Source organism: Excalfactoria chinensis, chromosome Z (assembly GCF_039878825.1).
Source record: "Excalfactoria chinensis isolate bCotChi1 chromosome Z, bCotChi1.hap2, whole genome shotgun sequence".
Lineage (NCBI taxonomy): Eukaryota > Metazoa > Chordata > Aves > Galliformes > Phasianidae > Excalfactoria > Excalfactoria chinensis.
Window position 1 is genome coordinate 27988414 of NC_092857.1, and position 22439 is coordinate 28010852.

The 22439-nt window shown below is 36.3% G+C and overlaps 1 protein-coding gene across 24 annotated transcripts in view; it reads right to left on the reverse strand.

Moving 5' to 3' along the window:
• The window catches only part of PTPRD (protein tyrosine phosphatase receptor type D), a 1083558-nt gene that overhangs the window by 52070 nt on the left and 1009049 nt on the right, over window positions 1–22439 (reverse strand). For all 24 annotated transcript variants that reach the window (XM_072360023.1, XM_072360013.1, XM_072360012.1 and 21 more), the window contains 2 exons: window positions 17278–17401; window positions 5728–5903 (listed from right to left, as the gene is read on the reverse strand). In XM_072360023.1, coding sequence (XP_072216124.1) covers window positions 5728–5903; window positions 17278–17401 — 300 coding nt within the window. The remainder of the gene's footprint in view (window positions 1–5727; window positions 5904–17277; window positions 17402–22439) is intronic.

The following is a 22439-nucleotide window of genomic DNA, read 5'->3' on the forward strand; positions in this document are numbered from 1 at the left end:
CTCAGGAAAATATTATTTTCCAGAAAATTGCCAGTTTATCCTAAAGCAAAGAGAAACAATTTCATTTATGGGCAGAGCCATAACACAAAAAACTTGGTGGTGCTTTGAGAAAAACCTGTTACTGCAGCAGGTAATGCTGTATCTATTAAAGTAAGGCCCTAATGTAAGCAGTTCTTGACAGCTATAAGAGACTGCAGAAAGCATCCTCCATTCATGATGTTATATTTTGAAAGTTCTTTCAATAGTATAAAATAGATAATCTTTCCTGCAAAGTTGATTTCTTATTCCTAAAGCCCCACAAGAAGGGAAAACTGTTGATTGGCATCATATTTTTAACAGCTTTTAATGTACTGGAAGGCTTACATGTTTTCTTTCACTGTCTACTATATAAAACAAAACCAATTATTTCTGACTTCCCCATATATAATCTCTCCAATCTCTGATTATTAACATTCTCTTTGAGATTCTCTGTAATTTACCAATAGCTTTTGACTTAGAACAATCATCCTGTATATGCTCAATTTCAAATGCATATAAGCTGAAATAACCAGACACAGACTGATAAAATTGCTTTTAGTCTGTGTAGTAGTATTACAGAATTTTTGTTATCACTGTATTAACCCGACATACAGGATGGTACTCTTATGACTCTTTTGATCAATAATGCAACAGTTGGAGTTTTATCTGAGGCCCCTTCAAATAACACTTCTTCCTGAATTGTGCTCTGAAGAATGGTCTTTATACTTTATTGGTGAGTATAGTTCATATTAGTATATATCCATGATTAGATGATTGTAGTGGCACTGTGTGAATTAAGCATCTGACTGACTGCTTTTGAATGAAAGCTGAGCACATACACATATACATCATATATATATGTAGGTTGCTCTGAAAGCAATGCCTCCTATTTATTTCTATGGAAACTTAGAAAGAGCACAATAACACTATTTGATACAGAAAGCTCTCAGCTACAAAGCAGTGTTTTTTCACCATCAATACCACCATCAGCTATGCATTTTTGCCAGAGATGAACAAGAGCCTGCATGTCACGCATGTAAAAATATGCACCTGTGGAGGTTAATACACTATTGCTGTCACAGAGTCCTGAAAAGCACCTCACACCACCTCACTGTGCTCCATCCACACTTTCTTTTCCATAAATGTTCAATTAAGTCCCAGTAAACGCCAATAAGTGCCACTTTTACTACCTGAAAGAATTCAATGAAACCTTCACTTCATATTCACTTCTGTGTTAGACTCCAAATTGTCAGACTACCCCTCTGCTACTCTTTCACGTGGCAGCAACATGTAATGAAATACTGGCAAGTAGGCTCAACCTCCACTGCCATGTAATCAACATCTGCCTCTGTTGTTGTGGGCCAGCACAGTAGAATAGGAGGCATTAATTTCAAAGCAGCCCTCATGAATTATGTGCATGATAGCTGAAAGATGGAGCTGACTTTCAATAATCTGGCTTTTGTCAAGTGAGATTCAGGTGATGACATTTGAAACAAAACTGACAAAGTGTGAAATGTAGTAAATTAAAGATCTCCTAAAGCTTTCTTACAGCTGAACAAGCAAACTATGGACATATAAACTATGTAATATCTCCAGTTGATGAACTCAGCTGTAAAATATGTGCATTCTCAAACCTGAAGATAGACATCTAGCACATGCTAATGAACGAAATTTGTTTCTGTGGATGCAATTAAAATCCACACCTTTATCTACTCTTTCCAGGTTAAAAATACTGATATCAAGCTGCAGGACTATATAATGAAAAAAAGCAACCTAAAACAAAATGACAACTTGAAGACGGAAAGTAGGTGAAGTCCCAGAGAGAAATGATTTTGCGTTGTAGCAAGAATAATGATCAGGCTTGCAAGACACAAAAGCAATCGAAGTTGAACCAAAAGAAAAAGAGAAATGAAATTAGCAATGATCTTCATCTTTAAAGCTGTATAATTGTGTTTATATTTCTTGTATGAAATTTCACTTCTATCCTGCTATAAGAAATACACTATATTAGAATTAGAACTTGAGAAAAAATAACAAAATCTTTTCATCACATATTTTTCCTAAGCAGATTTTCCCATTGTTCCTTCAATATCAATGTCATTAATTGCATTACTTGTACTTACTGTATTAAGAAAAGAGGTAACCTGTGTGCCATGTTTATAGCGCCGCAAACTCCATGGGAGTTAGACTGGAGCTTTATATATGCTTTATACATGCTCTCTAACAATATACATTGAGTACATAAAATTCATATCACCTGTGAACACAGAACTAGCTAAATTATGCACTAAGAAAACACAAATACAAGCATTGAGTGAACAGGCAATCCATTGACTAGACTGTCTGGTCTCTCATTATGCTCAAGGAATATATTGCTGCAGAATGCTAATCACTTCTGGAGGTGATTGCTATTCTGATCAGTGGTTTTTAGAGTGCAGTCAGCAAACGGGAGATTTAGTTTAAAAGCCTGCTAAGCAATTATTGAGAGGAATGAGTGGAATTTCATTTACTTACATCAAAACATCTTTCTAGGCAATGGCTGTCTGTGGCCTGCAGTATTAAGATAAACTCTCAAATATTTAAATACACCTTCTGAAATTAACTGCTTATTAGGATCAGATTTATTTTTTTTTACCTCAGCATTGATAACATTTGCAGCAACATTATTATATAAGAAGCAATTAGTGAAGAAATGGACAGAATTTCATTTGCTTGGTTCCAAAGAACTTTTAGTACCTATACTAAGGACTGTAATCTCCAGATAAAATGTAACTTTCTGATAAAATCACTCTGCTATCTACTAAATGCCAACAGGTACATCCATGTACGTGCAGAAAGTGATTCCATAATTAAAATGATACACAATACTTGACCTGAAAAAGAACTACTTTATTAAAAAAAAAAAAAAAAAAAAAGTGAAATATTAATATTAACATATATGTACTTTGATAAGCCTCAGTAATGAATGACTATTGCCAAGAGATTCAACAATCATGTAATGACTGCAACTATATGTATCTGAGCACATGAAAAAAACAACAGTGACTCTGCATTACATTCCCTGCTGTTCCAAACATACAAGCAGAAATACATCTTCATTTTAAAATGGAAATCATCCATGAATTACTGAAATACCAGCTATTTTCCACTTACACACTTTTCATTAATTTTAAAAATTTTCTGAATGATAAATCTTCTCTCTTCTTCCCTAATTTATTTCTCTCCTTTGTGAACTTTCTACGTATGTTGCCCAGTGCCCTTGTTTCCTTTGCATCTTGTATCTCTAAGGGTGTTCCATGTACAATCCTTTATCCTGCCTCCCACTTGCAGGTCTCTACCCTTTCACAGATGCTACCATGTAACCCAGGACCTCTGTAGCAGTATTCTTCCTGTGTTAACACTCATGCTTGTTATTCAGCTCTTGGCATTTATATTACTTGCAAATCCTGATTCTTTTAGCAGTTTCCCATGGGAAGCAATTGCTACAGATGTTGGAATCATCCTTTTCTTCTCACCTTCTGTGATTTCTATGTTTGGCAACAGCTCCTGCTTTCTACTGTGGGGGCTACTGATGTGTTTGCAGGAAGTTCAGCAATAAACCTCACATGCAGAACCTTCTCACAGAATCACAGAATCACAGAACTGTAGGGGTTGGAAGGGACTTCTAGAGATCATCGAGTCCAACCCCCCTGCCAAAGCAGGTTCCCTACACCATGTCGCACAGGTAGGTGTCCAGGCGGGTCTTGAATATCTCCAGAGAAGGAGACTCCACCACCTCCCTGGGCAGCCTGTTCCAATGCTCCATCACCATCACCGTAAAGAAGTTCTTGTGCATATTCGTGCGGAACTTCCTATGTTCCAGCTTATGTCCATTTCCCCTTGTCCTGTCTCCACATACCACTGAAAAGAGACTGGCCTCTGTATGGGAGACTATGGCTCCCATACATCAGGTATTTATAAACCTGGATCAAGTTCCCTCCCTCTCAGTCATCTTTTCTCATGGCTAAACAGACCCAGTTCACTCAGCCTTTCTTCACAGGGGAGATACTCCAGGCCCTTCACCATCTTTGTGGCCCTCCGCTGGACTCTTTCCAAGAGATCCCTGTCTTTTTTGTAGTGGGGAGCCCAGAACTGGACACAGTATTCCAGATGAGGCCTTACCAGGGCAGAGTAGAAGGGGAGGATCACCTCCCTTGACCTGCTGGACACTCTCTTTTTAATGCACCCCAGAATGCTATAGGCTCTTTTGGCCACGAGGGCACACTGCTGGCTCATGGCCAACCTGTCGTCCACCAGGATGCCCAGGTTCCTCTCTGCAGAGCTGCTCTCCAACAGGTCATCCCCCAGGATGACCCATCCCCTGGATTCTCCAGTCAGTGCACATCAGCATTAACAGCACCATATGCAGGAGCAATTAATGAGAAGCTGAAATTTGTCTTGGCATAACATACAGAACTATTTTGGGAAAATAATTTTTCTGACTACTTTCTCTTTTCTTTTTCTTTCTTCTCCTTTTCCCCCCAAAACATTTACCATTAGAACTAACATAAGCCATGAAATATGGACCTTGCTAGTAAATCTTCATACCACAATGTTCTGTTTCCACCTTTTCCATTATTTCATCTTTATACTTTGTATACAAGAAAACCACCTATTTTTTATTTCCCCTTACATTATACTAATATCCATTCATCACTTCTATTATTAAATAAATACCTATATGTTTTAGTCCTTTGAGTTACCTAATTTTTACCTTTTAAAATTTTAAGTATTTTGAAGTATCATAATTTTGTATTCCATTACTGCATATGTTATTTATGCTTTCCTTACACCCAGAATGTGCTAAAATAACATTCTTATATTTTTAATCAAATCCAAATCCTCACTGATCTGGAGTGTAAGGTATGCAATACAAAACTGAAAATTGAATTTCCTTATCACAATATGATACAATTATACTCTTGATATTACAGAACAAATAACATTTTCAGTCTTTCAGTCACCTAATGCTTTCATATGACTGAAGGACAAAAAACATCAATATGGAAGAATAGATGCCAAGATTTTCAGAGGACTAAAATCCTACCAAATGTTGTGACTCTGCAATTTCACAGGTGGAACTAGCATTTCCTGTGCAAGTGATTTTTGTAGTTTGGACACATCTAAACAGTTGTACCTGAAGAAAATACATACTTTAGAGAAGTACACTCAGAAGAGAATATATACTGGAGGCAGACTAACACATATGAAACAAAGAAAAATCTTACCTGAAGTGATTTATTGTATAATCTTATGATTTCTGCTAGAAGAAATCCAGTTCCAAAACCCCTGGCATTGTTCTGGATACGTCCCACTACAAAATTTTGCTAACTTCTCCATTTAGCTGGTGCTGAACACCTCCAGAGACAGTGCATCCACAGCTTCCCTGGCTAACCTTTTTCAATACTCACATAGTGAATAATCTCTTCTTTGTATCTCATCTAAGTCTAATCTCTTTTAGTTTAGTTTACCCTTGGTCCTATCAATACTCTCTAATGAAGTGGCCTTTCCCATACTTCTTGTAGTGTGCTTTAAAATACTGGAAGGCTGCTGCAAGATCTCTCCAGAGTTTTCTCTTTTCTAGGCTATGCAACCCCTACTGAATCATCTTGTTTCTCAAGTACAACATTATTGATTTTGCATTTTGCTGTAAGCATATGTTTTCCTTACCCTGGACCTCTCCTCCAGTTTTGTCATCATGACAACAGTTGCACCACGTTGCTCCCACATCATTCTCCAAAAGTCTCCAAAGGTTTCTGGCAATGCCCCTTGTGTTGCTATATATGCATTCTGCTTTCTGTAACCATCTATGTAGTTGGCGTTGATATAGTCACTGCCTGGTATGCCTGCAAAGAAAGAAGAGTGAACATACTGGACAGCATGTCTACAAAGTTCAAGAGCTAAAAAACCTGTTACACAGCTGGACCACAGAATCTGAGAGTGCTGTATATCGTGTAGTACATAGGTTCCTGAATGTAAGTGCATGCAGCTCTTGGGATGAAGAGTATGATGACCTCACTGGGAACATCCATTCTTTTAAATTATATTAGCCAATTTGATAAGGAAGTAATAAGTCTGAAAATATGTGGCAGAGAGAGAAACCTGGGATTGAAAACAGTAATATGGACAAGCCGGTGCCTGCTGTCACCTACTCCCTCAACCAGGCAGGGCAGCCTCCCCACCAACACCCTGAGTAAGCTTCAGTCAGTTCTCTCACTGAGCTCACTGCATTTCTTTCAAATATAGAAAAAGAGTTAACGTTGCCAGATTATTAACATTATTGACATATGTTTTTTTTCCCAATAAACAGGAGACAAAGTAGCTTTATTTTAACAAAAAATAGCAAGGAAGTAAAGAAACTGGAATCACCTGTACAGTGTGACCTGAAGTATAGATATCCACAAGCCTGAAATTAAATACCTAAAATGGAGGCAGAAGCCAAGAGATGCTTCCACACTGGACTTATACTGTCATTCATCTGAGACTCTAGTATGTTGGTCTAGACTTATAGAGGGACTTCAAGTATGTCTACAAGAGCCTTCGGCAGGTAGGCACTTGCTCATTTTGTCTATTTACAGTCCCATGTGATGCTGAGCCAGCTCTTGGTCATTAGCTACTTCAGTGAGATCATGATTGCCATGGCAGTTCTGAGAGATGGGTCATAAAATGCTGTATTGTAACAACAGGTTACAAAAGGTATGTTAATGTAATTAACAGAAGATACTTCCACTTCATATAAAAAAATAATGGCCTATGTTTGCACAGCCAACCTACCACGTCCAAGTATACAGCCCCAGGATATGGAACAGTCTGCACCAACAGTTTCATAAAGCTGACTTACTATAAAGCTGTGACTATTTTCACTTCACAAGCAATATTTCACTTCACAGAGAAAAAGAGTCTCTTTTGACATGAATCAAAAGTTGCTGAATAAGTTCAATGGAATGTTTCTCAAACTTTCTGTCGAAAGCTTAACTTCCAAAATTATTCTGATCTGTTATCATCTGCTGGTGCTTCTAATCTAAGAATGATCAAGGATACGCACTCCAGTCTTACCTGACAAACATATCTGAAAATATCACCCAAAGTAACAAAAGAAATGGAGTGGACAGTAAGTAAACTGTTTCAGAATGCTTCTTCTACATAGTATGCCTGATCCAAAAGTAATGACTCATATTATCTTGAACCAAATCTCAGAAAGTGATTTTAGAGTTATGGCAGTAGAGACTGAACCTGCCCACAAGTATTCCATTACATTTTGTAGTCACGTGACAGATGGCAGCGGAGGGACAGCCTGACAGAATGGCTTCTGACATGGAAATATGTAGGAAGCAGAGGTCTAGAATTGAATTCTTCCAGGAGGTAAAAAACGGCACACATTCACATTTCTTGATGCTTGCTGAACATTTCTGGAGACTAAACAGTGGATGTTATCACAGTGAGGTGGTGAGTGGTGAGATCCAGCAGAGGCAATAGTAGTATGAAAGACAAGCCATGATCTGGAAGATTATGCTGATTTTTAGGAGAGTGGCATGCAAGATTTTGTTCATTGTTGGTGCAAATGCATAGCTAATGGCAGTGGCTATATTGAAAAACAATGGTCTATTGCTGTGAATTTTCTTTATCAAAAAGTACTATTGTGTTCTTTGTATCTCTTGTACTTTTCATGGAAATAAAAAGGAAATATTATCTTCAGAGCTACTTACACATTTATCTGCTTACTCTGAATAAATTTATTTTTTAATTCCACTGTTTACTTACTGTGAACAAACCCCCTTACTAACTGTAACACTAATTAAAATACAATACAATCCTGAAATTATTCAGATTATGAGTTACTGCAACTGTAGTCTGGCATAAAATTTTGCCTTTATGTCCCCCCAAATTTGTTAGATTTCCTTGCTTTTATGTTCAAAATATATTTAAACAAAATTTTTAACTTGATTTGACTTTCTGTGCTATTGAAGGAAAAACCTGACAAAATGTTTTAGAGCAAGAGAGACTTTGCAGCTTCAGGGGCACAAGAGAGGCAACAAATGGCATTCCTCAGGCAGGATGCATGGATGGACACAGGAAGAATGGCTGACTGTGATTAGAAGTGATTGAAAGTCTCTTCTGTGAAAAACATAGAATAAAAAGTAACACCTTCAAAATTTAGAGTCTATAACTGAAAAGTATGACTTAGTGCCATAAACGGTTGAAGTTGGAGTTCAAAATCCCCACTCTTGAAAACTTTAATTTTTTTATACAGCAGTTTTTATTGTAGAAATTGGAATTAATGGCTTAGAAAATACAATTGCTAGGCACAATGCCATATTTTCTTCCCTTATCAAGATAATGAAACATTTTTGCACAAAACAGATGAAAAAGAAAAATGAAGCCAACAGGAGAAATCTACATCAACTGGGTATTATTACCAAAGGAACTGAGAAAGCTGGTAAGAAATGTTTTCTGCATAAATTAGAATTTCATTATGATGTCTGGTATCATACTTCGAAGCATATGTTATAAATAAAAGCCCGAGGAAAAAAGAAAAAGAAAAACAACACTTTGTAAAGTGGCTAAATGATCTTCTGGGAAAGCTGTCCTCTAGAGCTGATACCGCACAACTCAGCATGAAAATTAAGCATGAGAAGTATTGCGAACTATGCACTAAAGAATGATCTTAATAAATATTTTCATCCAATGTTACTGGTATTCAGTGTAAATAATTCGAAAATTTCTAAAACTGTTAATACTCACTAACTTATATTACATTTGTCGATAAATTATATTGAAATAACTTCTAAATTAAATATAATTTTTTAAAATAGAAGGAAGACCATTTTCCAGGGGATGGATCACTTCCACTATGTAAACAGGCTGACAGAGCTGGGGCTGTTCAGTATCTTAAGGGGGGCAACAAGAATGAAGGGGACAAATGCTTTAGCAGGTTAGGAAAAGGGGAAATGGTTTTTAGTTTAAGAGTGGAGATTTAGACTGCATATAAGGAAGAAGTTTTTTTTTTTTATGATGAATGGTGAGGCACTGGAAGAGGCTGCCCTGAGATGTGGTGAATGCTCCATTCCTGGAGACATTCAGCATCAGGCTGAACCAGGCTCTGAGCAACCTGATCTAGCTGTGGATGTTCCTGTTCACTGAAGGGAGGTTGGACGGGATTACCTTTAAGGGCCCTTTCCATCTCAAATGATTATTTGATTTCATGAAATAAGGCTAGTTTTCACATAATTCATCAAATGAAAGAAAGATAATCAAGATTAACAATTATAGGTGCTTTCAAAGAAGTTTTATACACAGTTAGGTTAAAATTGAATTTTCAACTTGGTTTCATCACTTTTCCTACCAAGAGAAACAAAATGTCTTACGTGTTCTTTAGTCAGAAAAATCCTTTTACAACATAACTGCATTATGGTGCATCAAAAGAATGTTGCTGGGATATGAAAAGGAAGGTCTCATGAGCAATATCTTATGGCTCAGCTAATTTATTTCAAGGAAAGAACAGCAACAACAAAAAAGTTAGCTTCTACCTAAACAATATTCACTCTGTGAAGATTTTTGTCTAAGAGTTCTCACCAGCGGTAGACAAGACTCTACGGGGTTACTGAAATCAAGAGAATTCCCAGCACTCGGGTCCATTGTTTTTGTTTTTTTTTTTGCATCGAGTCTTTTCATTGCAATCTACATGCAGGATCTCAGTCTTGCATTATGTTCTGAATTCTTTTCATTTTCTGTAATACCATTTTCCTATTCTAACTTTCTGTCTCACACTTTGCTGCACTGGTTTTTCCTTTCTCAAACATGTAGCTACAACTTACAAACCCAAAGCCTTCAAGGGAGGCTATGCTATCCTAAGGGGTTTAATGAAGTGTGTACAGTTAAAAAAAAAACATTTACCAAACCTAAACATCTGTAAATATCTACGCTAACCAAATGGAAACAATTATCAAAGGAAAATAAATCTAAATATTAAAATGTTATTTTTTGGTGTGCCTTTTCTTCTCATAACCTCATTCTGAGCTGAGAAAGCTGAACAATTCTCTGTCAAGTCCTATAGTGCAAAAAGCAATCACATGGCAACGATTTTCACAGCAGTACACGGCAAACCTTTGCAAGTTGCCATAGCCTGAAGGACATACCAACATGTACAGAGGCAATTGCCATTTTTACTTAAATTTGGATGTAAAAGTTAAGAGAGACCATTTCCACAAAAACATGGGTCAAGAAGGGGACAAAGCAACTGAATTCTGCCTTTGGTGATATTGATATGAACCGTAACTAATTCTATTGGCATCAGGAGGATTCACTTAAGATTTAGAATGGCTTACCTTAAGTGTTATTTTAATTATCCAAGTATAATCTGACTTCTACAAGTTTCATCAAAGCAGAGGCAGTATTTCTGTATAAAAGGTCAGCTTCCAGATCATAACTGTACTACAGCTATTTTCAAGTAACCTTTTTCAGCTCTAGTGATAAATGACCAGAGTACACAATTTCCTTCTTCTGTCAGACAGGAGTCAAGCACAACAAGATCGGGTGAGTAGATGAGCATAAAGATAGATATCCCATTTTCAAATATCTCAAGAGAACAAAGTCAAGTTTTTACAGAAAATGAGTGAATGAACAATGAAATAAAATCAGCCAATATCAGAATTCAAGTGCATAGGGTTAAAAAAAAAACAAACAACAAACAACACTTAATTACTATATCTATTAATTTATGGAGAGTCTGTACTCATGAACTGATGTGTCAGTATTGCCTGTTGCTGTACACACAGAGATCTTCACTGCAAGGCTAATAAAGCAGACCTCAGAGTCATTGATTTTGTTATCTTGAATATCTGAAGATAGTTATAGACTTAAATAGCTTTAATTATATTTCATATTTTATTTATGAACTGAAATCAAATAATGAAATTATTGCAAGCCCTTACAAATGGTAAGTACTGAACAGCCTTTCTATTCAGAAAAAAATTAGACCATAAACCTCTGTTTCTATACTGCTTTCCTAAGAGAGATGTTGTTAGTCATAAAAAGAAGAAGAAGCATTAAATGCTCATAAACAAGTAAGAAAAATGTGATGATGAACTGAAAATGCTGAAGAAACTGTACTCATGTGTTAAATCAATATCTGATGCATTGAACCATATCAGAGCAAAACCAAACTAAGGGTAGCTAGTAAATATCAATAACTAATACGTATGAGCAATTTTTTGTAATATCAATTCTTTATAGGTTAGGAGAATAAAATAATTATTTGTAAGAATGAACATTGCTAAATGAAAATATTTTACTTAGACTGTGCAAAATGCAGTATATCTCATCTTAACATAATGTAATGTAAGGAAAATCAGTAGATTGCTGGATGAATTGTTAGGACTACAAGAATCTTATAAAGACAGAAAGAATGAAGGAGACAGACATGGATTCTCAGAGAAAATGTTGAATTATTGTAAATTTTGAGAATAAAGGAATATCAATTCATGTTTTGCAGAATAAGCAAAATTGAGCAGGACAAAGAAAGGTACCGTATAGAGAGAAGGAAAATATTTGAAAGAGGAAGACAAGAAAATATGGAAAAAGAAAGATGTAAGGAATACATGGGAGCTATATATTAGAGGATGTAGGATACAGAACACAGAAAGTTCCATGCAAAGAATAGCAGAGAAACAGGCCAGGAAAATCAAGAGCTCTGATAAGAAAAAAAATAGTGATACTTTTCATAATAATAATAATTACTTTAAATGTTGCTTAACTTGCTAATTTTAAGACAAGCAGAATGAAAACTAATTGCTTATTCAGTGCAGTAAGACAGAGCCACAGATAACAGATTCTGACAGCACAGTGGCATAGTACACTGTGATATCATTAGTTTGCATGATAGTGCACAGCAGATATCCAAATCCAACATGAAATCATCATACTGTGATCAATTTACAGCCGCCCAAAACTTGATTTAAAGATTCTCCAGATCTGAGAATAAGTAGTACTGAACTAATTTGACAAATGATTCTTGTTGGACGTATCATCTTGTTTGTGTATCTAAATGGTGCACTAAAAGGGCCAACAGTGCCTCTACTTAAATGAACTGAAATGATTTCTTTTTTAATAAGATATATATGCAAACAAACAAAATTAATAAGAAAAAAAAAACAAATAAACAAAAAAAAAAAACAACCCTCAACCAGTTTTAACATGAGAATGCATTGCAAATTGTGAGGTGCTGAATCCTCATTCTCTGTTTAAAAATGAGTCATTTTGCTGAAGCCTTCCAAATGGGTATGTATATATGAAAAAGTCAGTTTTCAGCAGAACAAATTACTCAAATTTTGTCTTCAGATTATAACATCACAGTGAATTAAACCCATGCAACTTCTCTAAGCATTGCTGGTGTGGTTATCATTATGCAGTCTATTCTAAATCATTCTTCTGTAACCTATTATCATTGCAATACTTACGCAGTTCTTATAGCAGTCTATACTTGGAGAAGAGAAATTGTATTTAATTATATTTTGTTAACAGAATACAGTATAGCTACAATGTGAGAAAGTGAGAGTAATTTGTATATTCCAGATATTTTTAATGATTCATATTGACCAGATTTCTTTCTAAATCTAGAGACCATGACCTACACACCTGATGCTAACAGACTATTAACTGGTAGCCAAATTAATAACAATACTTGCAGGTTCTTACTTTTTTCTTTATTTAAATCATTTATACTATAGTCAGAGATATAGTAGAAATTCAAATCTACTAAATGTCATATAAAAAAAAAAAAAAAAAAAAAAAGTTACACAAGTACATGGGATCTGAAATCCATCCATGGGTTCTGAGGGAACTGGTGGATGAACCTGTCATGCCATTAGCCATCATATCAGAAAGGCTGTGGAAGTCTGGTGAAGTTTTCACTGACTGGAAAAGGGGAAACATAACCTACATTTTCAAGAAGGGAAAAAAAGAAGATGCAGGGAATAAGAAGACACATCTGTCTTACTTCTGTGCTTGGCAAGATCATGGAACTGATACTAATGAAGGCCCTACGATGGTATATGGAAAATTAAGATAAGGTTATTGGTGATGACTAACATGGCTTCAGCAAAGAGAAATCATGCCTGACAAACTTGGTAGCCTTTATTGATGGAATTACAGCATCAGCTGATAAAGGAATAACAGCTGATATCATCTACCCAGAATTGTACAATGTGTTTGACATGATCCCTCATGACATGCCATGGTCCCTGTCTACCAAATCAGAGAAAAATGGATTTGATGGATGGAGAACTCATTGAAAAAGGAATTGGCTGGATGGCCACACTCAGAGAGTTGTGGTCAAAGGCTCAATATCCAGGTGGAGGTCAGTGATGAGAGGTATTCCTCAGGGATCAATGCTGGGACCAGTGCTATTTAGCAGCTGTATAGGCAACATGGACAGTGCAGTAGAGTACATCCTCAGTAGGTCTGCAGATGACACCAAGCTGAGTGGCGCAGTTGACACATTAAAGGGAAGGGATGCCATACAGAAGGACCTGAAAAGGCTTGAGAGGTGAACCCCTACCAACCTTATATGAAGTTCAACAAGGCCTAGTGCAAGGTCCTGCACCTGGGCAGGGCAATCCCAAGCACAAATACAGGTTGGGTGGATAATGGCTTGACAGCAGCCCTGATAAGAAGGGTTTGAAGGTGTCAGTAGATGAAACTCAACATGAGCTGTCAGTGTGCACTTGCAACCCAGAAGGACAACTGTATCCTGGGCTGCATCAAGAGAAGAGTGACATGCAGGTCAAGGGAAGCGACTCTGCCACTCCACTCTGCTCTCATGATATCCCACCTGGAGTTCTGGGGTTCCCAGCACAAGAACAAGGGCTGGAGCATTTCTCCTATGGGCACAGGCTAAGAGATGAGGCTCTTTCAGTCTGGAGAAGAGAAGGCTCCGGGGAGACCTTATAGTGGCCTGCAGCACCTGAAGGGGGCCTACAGGAAAGCTGGGGAGGGACTTTTTAAAAGGGCATGTAATGATAGGACAATACAAAATGAGTTTAAACTGGAATAGGGAAGATTTAGATACATCTCTGGAAGAAATTCTTTACTGTGAGTGTTGAGACAATGGAATCAGTTTCTCAGAAAGGCTGTGGATGTCCCTACCTTGGAGGCATTTAAAGCCAGGCTGGATGGGGCTTTGAGCAAACTAGTCCAGTGGAAGGTGTTTCTGCCTGTAGCAGGGGGTTGAAACTTGATGATCTGAAAAGTCACATCCAACCCAAACGATTCTGTGATTCCATACTGTGCTGAAATACGGTAGATTTAGATATCTTTTACTTTTTTCATCACTAGCATTATGTAAAGCTATGTCATGTACGGCAGGCCTTAAGTCTTGGACATCTACTGAAAGAACTGGCAATTGTTTTTAAAATACAGATTTTTTAATCTTTTAAAAAATTATTTATTTTTATTATTTATTTTTATTATTATTATCATTCCTTACAGGATTAGGAATACAGAGTTTGCTGTTGATCTGTAAACTCTGGGCTCAGATTCACCTAGGTGAATACAATAAACTTCAATATATTCTTTTATTTTTTCATTATAACAGAAAATTTCACTCCCTTCAAGCACCCCTCCCTGTTGTAACCAAAGACTAAAACACGCCAGATGGAATTTCCAGAATGTATAGCAAAAATAAATTTTGCAAAGTAAATTTTTCCTTCAGGTGGGAGTGTAAATTACAATGATTGAGTGTTTTCATTTCAAGAAGACTCCTGATGAAATATATTTTAAAATGGAATTTTAGAATAGAAAATATTTATTGCAGAGTGAGCATTTATGTGGTATAATTCCTTATTACAGGTAATTATAGAGGTCTAGGAAATAGGACACAAATAAAAGTCTGAATATTTGCATGTGTAATGAGCACTATAAAAGGTGCCAAAATAAATAGTTTGAAAGAGTAGTCTAGTGTTTCATAATTCAGGTAATTTTGAACAAATTACTACAAGGGAATTATTTTCACATTTCTTCTTAAAAGCAGTGGTGGAGTGACTAGGTGTAGAATGCAAGTCAGAAAGAGTACACTGATTACTCATGACTCATTGCCAATACAAGTTTTCTTACTGCCTCCAAATTACTGCAGATAAGAATTATACATAAAATCCAAACAAATACTCTTCATATATTTGTAACACAATGCAGCAAAGGCCAAATTTAGACCTGAATTAACTTGTATAGCAATCTAAATATATATATCTATATTTAATGAGATTCAAAGTATTTTTTATCAATGTACCTAGAAACCTGAAGAGAGGATGCAATGGAGACATCAGTGATGTCCAGTGACAGGACAAGAGAGAATGAACACAAACTGGAACGCTGGAAGGAGTACTTCATTGTACAAGTTATGGAGCACTGGAGCAGGTTGCCCAGGAGTCTCCTTCCTGGGCAATCTCTGAAAGCCATCTGAACATGGTCCTATGCAACCTGCTATATATTGCCTCACTTGAGAAGATGGGTAGGATCAGATGACCTCTAGAGGTCTCTTCCTAACTTAACTATTCTTTGATTCTGTGATTCTCTAGCAAGGAATTTATGCATCAGATGGATCAAAATCTCATTTGTTTTTCTTTGTACAACATTTTTCTTGACTATCTACTTTTCTTTATCAGTGACACAGAATGGGATACTTTTCTTGAATTGCACTATATAGCACTATATACAAATATAACACTAATTAAAATACATTTTTGGCAGTGTTGAGACATAGTTCTATCAGGGGGCAGCAGTGTTCTATACTGCTACTATTTTTTTACAAAACAATGCAAAATATTGTGCCATTAAAAAAAATGTTGTCAGTACTACATCCCAAGCTTCTGAGACAGAACAAGTGTACACAGATGATCGGGTCCAAATTCTTCAAGTCTATCTCAGAATTTTCTAATATCTTTGAGAAGTTCTTATCTGTATAATCAAGACCTCAAACCTTGCTGCAGTAAGTAAAGATCTAAACCTCAGTCAGTGACACTACTTTTCTCATCACCAAACAGCTGCTAATAAAACTGATGACACCTATAAATATTGCTCCTCCTGTATCTAACGTATTCAATTCTGGGGTAGCCAAATATAGGAAACTCTTTATAATCACAAATCTAAACTCTCTGCTATTTGACTAGTAGCATGCTAGTTTCAAACTATGACCTTGAATACTCAAGATCCTATATATCCTTCACAAAACTGTTAAGTAACTAAGACGATTTTCTTTTTCATATAAACCATTCCAATTTAATATATAAACTATTTTATTCTGACCATGATTAATAACTGTCAATGATACAGAAAAAAATGTAAATCTGGCCTCATACTAGGAAGAAGCTTAGTATTAAGACAAAACTGGTACAAAAAACCAAAACAAAACAAAACAAAACCCTCGAGTGAAAACAAGAAATCTGTGTTGCTTTAGCTCTTGTTAAAACACATTAAATACCTAAGGCTGGTCATTTTGGACAGCTTAAGTAAGGAATCTAAAATGTTTTTGGAGAGTTATGTGAAATATATATATATACAATATATATATATTTATATATATATATATAATATATATATATATAATTAAAATAATTATACCCCTCTGCCAGATTTTTGGCAGTAAACTACTTAAGTTCCAACAATGTTTGTATAAGTGCATTTGCTTAGTTACTTTCACTTAATATTCATTTCATAAATGAAAAGGAAATAAAAGGGAAGTTTTAATACAGATGTCCATATTTTCCATGAAAACACAAAGTTTAATAGATTTATTTTCCTAGATTAAGGCAACTGAAATACAATAATCAAGTATGCTGAAAATGTCGTTGTTAGGTAAGAACCTTAATTCACTTATAATTACTTTTCTTGTTCTCCAGAAGAAGCACAAGTAAACAGAAGCACAAGTAAACAGCAATGATGGTTTACTTTAGATAATACTTTGGCATACATGCAGAGACTTGATGCTATTATCATTTGATGCTGTATGTGACCCTGTGTCAATCTGAGTATCGTTTTATAATGAATTACTGCAAATGAAAATCAGAGGACTGTCATTATAGAAATGTACTGGTGGAAATAATTGTAACTAGTTTATTTTTATTTTTATTTTTATTTTTATCTTTTATTTTTTAACATGCCAAGATATTTGGAACTAGAACTATAGTGGATTTTAGTATTTATTTAATTTAACAGTAAAGTTCTCCTTACCTTCAATTGCAGAGAGTAGAACACGAGAATGGTCATATGCAATTACATTTGCATATCTATTCTTTGGTTTGTTTACTTCCAGGTTAGAGTGTTCCCATGTAAACTGCTGACCTGGGTCAATAGACTTAAAAAGAGAAAAGGAAAGAAAAAAAGTAAACAGAATTTTTTATCTAAACACTACATACTTGTTTTTAGGAAGTTTACAAATGATATGCCCCAATTACTTTACCATAAAATCATATTTCCTTTGAAAGAAAATTATTACTTTGGTACATCTAGTAACATATCACATAGTATAATCTCAAGCACTTAGATTTTATGCATCTGAAATTCTCATCACAAATTTTAACCATAACCTCTTCAAATCCAAGGTAACTGCCTTCTCTTCAGAAAGGTGAAGGTACATTATCCATCACTTTTTATTTTCATTGCTTTGCAAGTGAGCAATATAGTAGGGAATGAATAAAAAATGTCAGAAATCCTAGAAACACAGAAGAAGGGAACAAATGTTTTTATACTCATCTTTTACAAAATGCACATGTTCAAACAACTCAGTCTCCTGCTTATTAAATAAAAAGTAAAACTGAAGAGAATTTCTAAAAGAAAAAGGTTTTGCTTTTGACTATTAGTTTATTATTATCATTATCATTATCATTATCATTATTTATTTATTTATTTATTTATTTAATTTACTTTGCAGTTTGGCTCTGGACCAGCGCTTCATATCAGTACTGCTCAGGGAACAAGGGAAAGTGTAATGACTGCTGATTTTTTATTTCCTTGTCCAATCTAAATCTTCCCATTTAAAATGTTGGTTTCCATCTTCTTTATAAGATTTATTTAAAAAAATGAAAGGCCACAATGAAGTCTCCTCCAGGCTAAACAAAACCAGCTCCCACAGACTTTCTTCATAAGAGAGGTGCTTCAGCCTTCAGATCATCTTCATGCCCCTTCTCTGGACTCCCTTCAACAGCTCTATGACTTTCTTGTGCTGGGAGCCCCAGACCCCCGGTGTGCCCCCGGTGCCCCCGGTGGCGCATGGTGAAAGAACTGCCGCTTGCAACTCTGGGGGCCCGGGTTCAAATCCCCCCTGTGGTGCAAGTGGTAGAAGTGCCACGTTGCTACACAGAGGGCTTGAATCCCGGGGGTTGGACTCGATGATCTCTAAGGTCCCTTCCAACTCGCACGATACTATGATACTATGATACCCAGATGTGGTACTCCATGCATAGTAGCACCACCGCTTCCCTCACTCTTGTGGCCAACCTTCTTTTGATGCAGCTCAAAGTACAGCTGGTTTTCTGGACTGCAAGCACTTACTGCTGGCTCATGTTAAGCTTTTCACCTGTAAGGATCCCAATGTCTTTCTGTGCACAGCTGCTCTCAATGAATTCTCCTCCCACTCTGTACACACATCTGGGATTGCCCTGACTAAAGTGCAGTACCTCTGGCCTCATTAGGTTTATGTGTACTGAAGTTTTTCCTGCATTCTTTGATGCTTCACTAGGAGAACTAAATGCTGTACTGTTTCATCTATGATTGACATATACATACATTTAGGCAAATGTTAAATAAATGGTAGATGGTACATGTTTATGTCTGTCACATTACTGGCTGTATAGGTCACTTTGCATCAGGTAGTCATAATGGATCACATATTCTTTTACTTTCTGTATCATCAGAGACTTTAAAAGCATTTTATCAACATATATATAGATAGCTCATGTTTACAACACACATCCTTTGCTCAATCCTTGTAAAAATCATCTGTTCCCTGTGCCAACTTGCTCTAAATTACTGAAAACTATTAAGGACATATACCTAGATGGAGGTTTTCACCAGTAGTGGACCAGCAATTAAGCTCCATACAGGAACTACAGCAGCAAGCCATCATATTTACACAACTTACAATGACTTCTCACAGATTCTATTGCACCAGTTGCAAGTCTGTTTTATGTTAATTGAATGAAAAATAAGACCTGTAATCTATTACAGTAGGTATTATCAGACAATAAGCATGGGCTAAATTAATTTATGCAATTAATATACATTCATTAGATTAATAACTTTTATTTGACTATCCAGAACTCTGCATGATTCTTAAGAATCTTTATGTATCTTACAGTTCATTTTATCAGTGTTATGAGAATGATGTTACTTCTTTCTTGAGATTAGATCTCAGTCTATCTTGGGATGAGTGGCAAAGAAGAATCAGGGAACAAAGTCACTTCAGGAAACAACAGGAAATAAGAAATGAGGGAGGGCTTCTCCAAGAAGGTTTCATGGTAGCTCAGCTGCAAGCATCTCTACACTAATGCATGCATCATGGAAAATAAAAAGAGATGGAAACAGTACCGCAATTAGAAACTATGATCTAATCAAGATCATAGAAACATGTTGGGATGAATTAAACAAATTGAATACTACAGTTGAGGGCTTCACAGTTTTTAGAAGAGATAGGCTGTGTAGGAGTGGTGGGGGAATTGCCATCTATGTAAGAGACTGCAAAGAGCTACCTCTTGAGAAACAGACAAGATCATGCTGGGGGTTTGTGGAATAAGAATAGGGATCAGACCAATGAAAGATATCTGATAGTCAGGGCTTACTACAGGCCATCTGGTTAAGAGGAATCTTTTTATGAGGCCTTCATGCCTCAGCTACAAAAAGCACTGTGCTCGTGGGCTTTCATTCTGATGGAGAATTTCAAGGGCTTGCTCAGCATGTTTTTTTGCCTTAGCATTCAGCAGCAGTCAGGTTTCCCATATTTCTTATGTACCTGAAACTCTAGGCAGTTGTTGAGGGAGCAAAATCTCCCCCCACAGCAAGAGTAGTGCGAATTCAAGTTCATTACAGTGAATGAGTACAAGTCTATGGGGCCAAATGACATATATCCCAAGATCCTGAAGTAACTGGAAGTTGTTGCCAAGCAGCTCTCCATCAAATTTGAAAAAAACACAGCTGTCAGATGAAGTTCCTGATGACTGGAAAAATGAAAACATTCCCACTAAAAGTGATAGAAGGTAAGACCTGACAAACTGAAAACTGGTGAGTCTACTCTGTCTCTGGGAAGACCATGGAACAGATCCTCCTGGAAGCTATATTAAAGCACATGAAAAAGTATGCATATGAGACAGCCAGCTTGACTTCACCAAAGGCTGATGACTTTGTCCAGTCATTGCGGTGGTCCTTGTGGAGTGACTGCAAGAAGAGGAACTGATGTCACATATCTGGAGTTCTGCAAAGCCTTTGAGATTTGTCTGCACCACATCCTTATCTATAAATTTGAAAAATAAGAATTTAAAGATTTGACTGTTCCCTGGATAGGGAATTGACTGGATGGTTGCAGCCAGATAGATCTGTGATTAATGGCTCTTTGTCCAGGAGGAGGTCAGAGATGAATGATTTCCCTATGGGTTGAAAATTAGCGCTCTTTAATATTGTTATCATTGATCTAAACAATGAGATTGAGTGTAGGTTTGCAGACAACACTAATCTGAGGGGTGCAGTTGATACGGTGTAGAAAGAAGGGGTGCCATTCTAAGGGGGAAGTTTGAGAAGTGGTCCCATATAAACCTAATGAGATTCTACAAGACCAAATGTAAGGTGCTGCACTTGAGTCAGGGCAATACAGATATGTTTACAGACTGAGGGAAGAATTGAGAGCAGCCCTGCAGAGAATGACATGGGTGTTCTGGCAGATGAATTGACATGAGCTAGTAGTAAGTGTTTTCTCTCTAGAAAACCAACTGTACTCTAGGTTGCATGAAACGAAGCACTGCCACCAGAGTGAGAAAAGTGGCAGTCTCCCTCTACTCTGTCCTTGAGAGGCCCTACCTGAGATACTACCTCCAGCTCTGTAGCTCCTGGCACAAAAAAGACACAGAACTGTTGGAGGGGGTCCAGAGGAGGGTCATGAAGATGATCAGAGAGCTGGAGAACCCATGTTATATAGAAAGGCTGATGGAGGGTCCTTTCCAATCCAAGTCATTCAACGATTCTGTTTTTCTATGAATACAGCAAGTTTTGCGGGATGTTCATTGGTTGTATTTTCAGTATTCTACACAGTTATATGTGTTCTATTCAGAGGTCTAGTAACAGTGCAGAAGATAGTAATTCCAAAAGAAATGAAAGACAAAAAAAAAATTTAAAAATAAATAAATAAAAATTAAAAGTGTTATACTTAAAGAGTTATTTAAATAAAGCAATTACTTGACCAAGAATAAATCACATCTACACAAACCATTACAACTTTTTTGAGTGGTACATACACAAATACAATGTTTACATGCTTCCCCAGCAAGAAGTAATGCTGATGTGCATTTTTTATATGTTTTTAACAGAAGAATCTTCACTGTTTTTACTAAAAAAAGCTTTCATTTATGATGAATGTTTTACATTTTTTTTAACAATTGTTTACAGTTGTTTACAATTTCACTTAGAAAATCATGTTCTAAGTAGATTTTTGTGAGTTATCAGAAAGAACTTCAGCTGTAAATTATAGTTAATGTGTATTTATAATTTATTAATAATACTTTGTATTTAGAACTTAAATTTTTCTGTCCTGTATTCTTCCATTTTTCAGTTCTTAACATTTAGGTGATCCAAAGCAGGTTTTCCATTCCTTGAAAAGATTCAAACATTGTAGAAATAGATGAGGATGCTTAAAACACAGCAGTGTACTATATGCCACACATACTTCTTTGTGTGACGTATAGTGAGATAGTGCATCTCAGTGATTAATACTGAGTCCTGCGTGCAGACGTAGTTAGCATAAATTACATCAATAGGCCCACACTTTAATCTTTGCTCTTTTTCTCACCAATCCAAACTGTTTTGTGGCCTAACAACCTTTCCATATTTTCTTTTTTTTCTTTTTTTTCTTTTTCTTTTTCTTTTTTTTGGCTAAAGAACATCAATCTATATTTCCTCAGATTTAATAGCCCTACTGGAACAGAGCGGTATTGGCAGGCACATTTCAGAAAAGTGAAAGACCGATAACTCATGAATAACAAGTCTGTACTAACAGTTTTAATGAGTGGTTTAATGGTTTAATGGACGGCACTTTAATAGGATTTCTAGTATATTCATTCTAAAAGCTTGTCTTCCATAAAGCTGTCATTAACAAAGAACTGGATTTCTTAATAATATAACTGTGGAATACG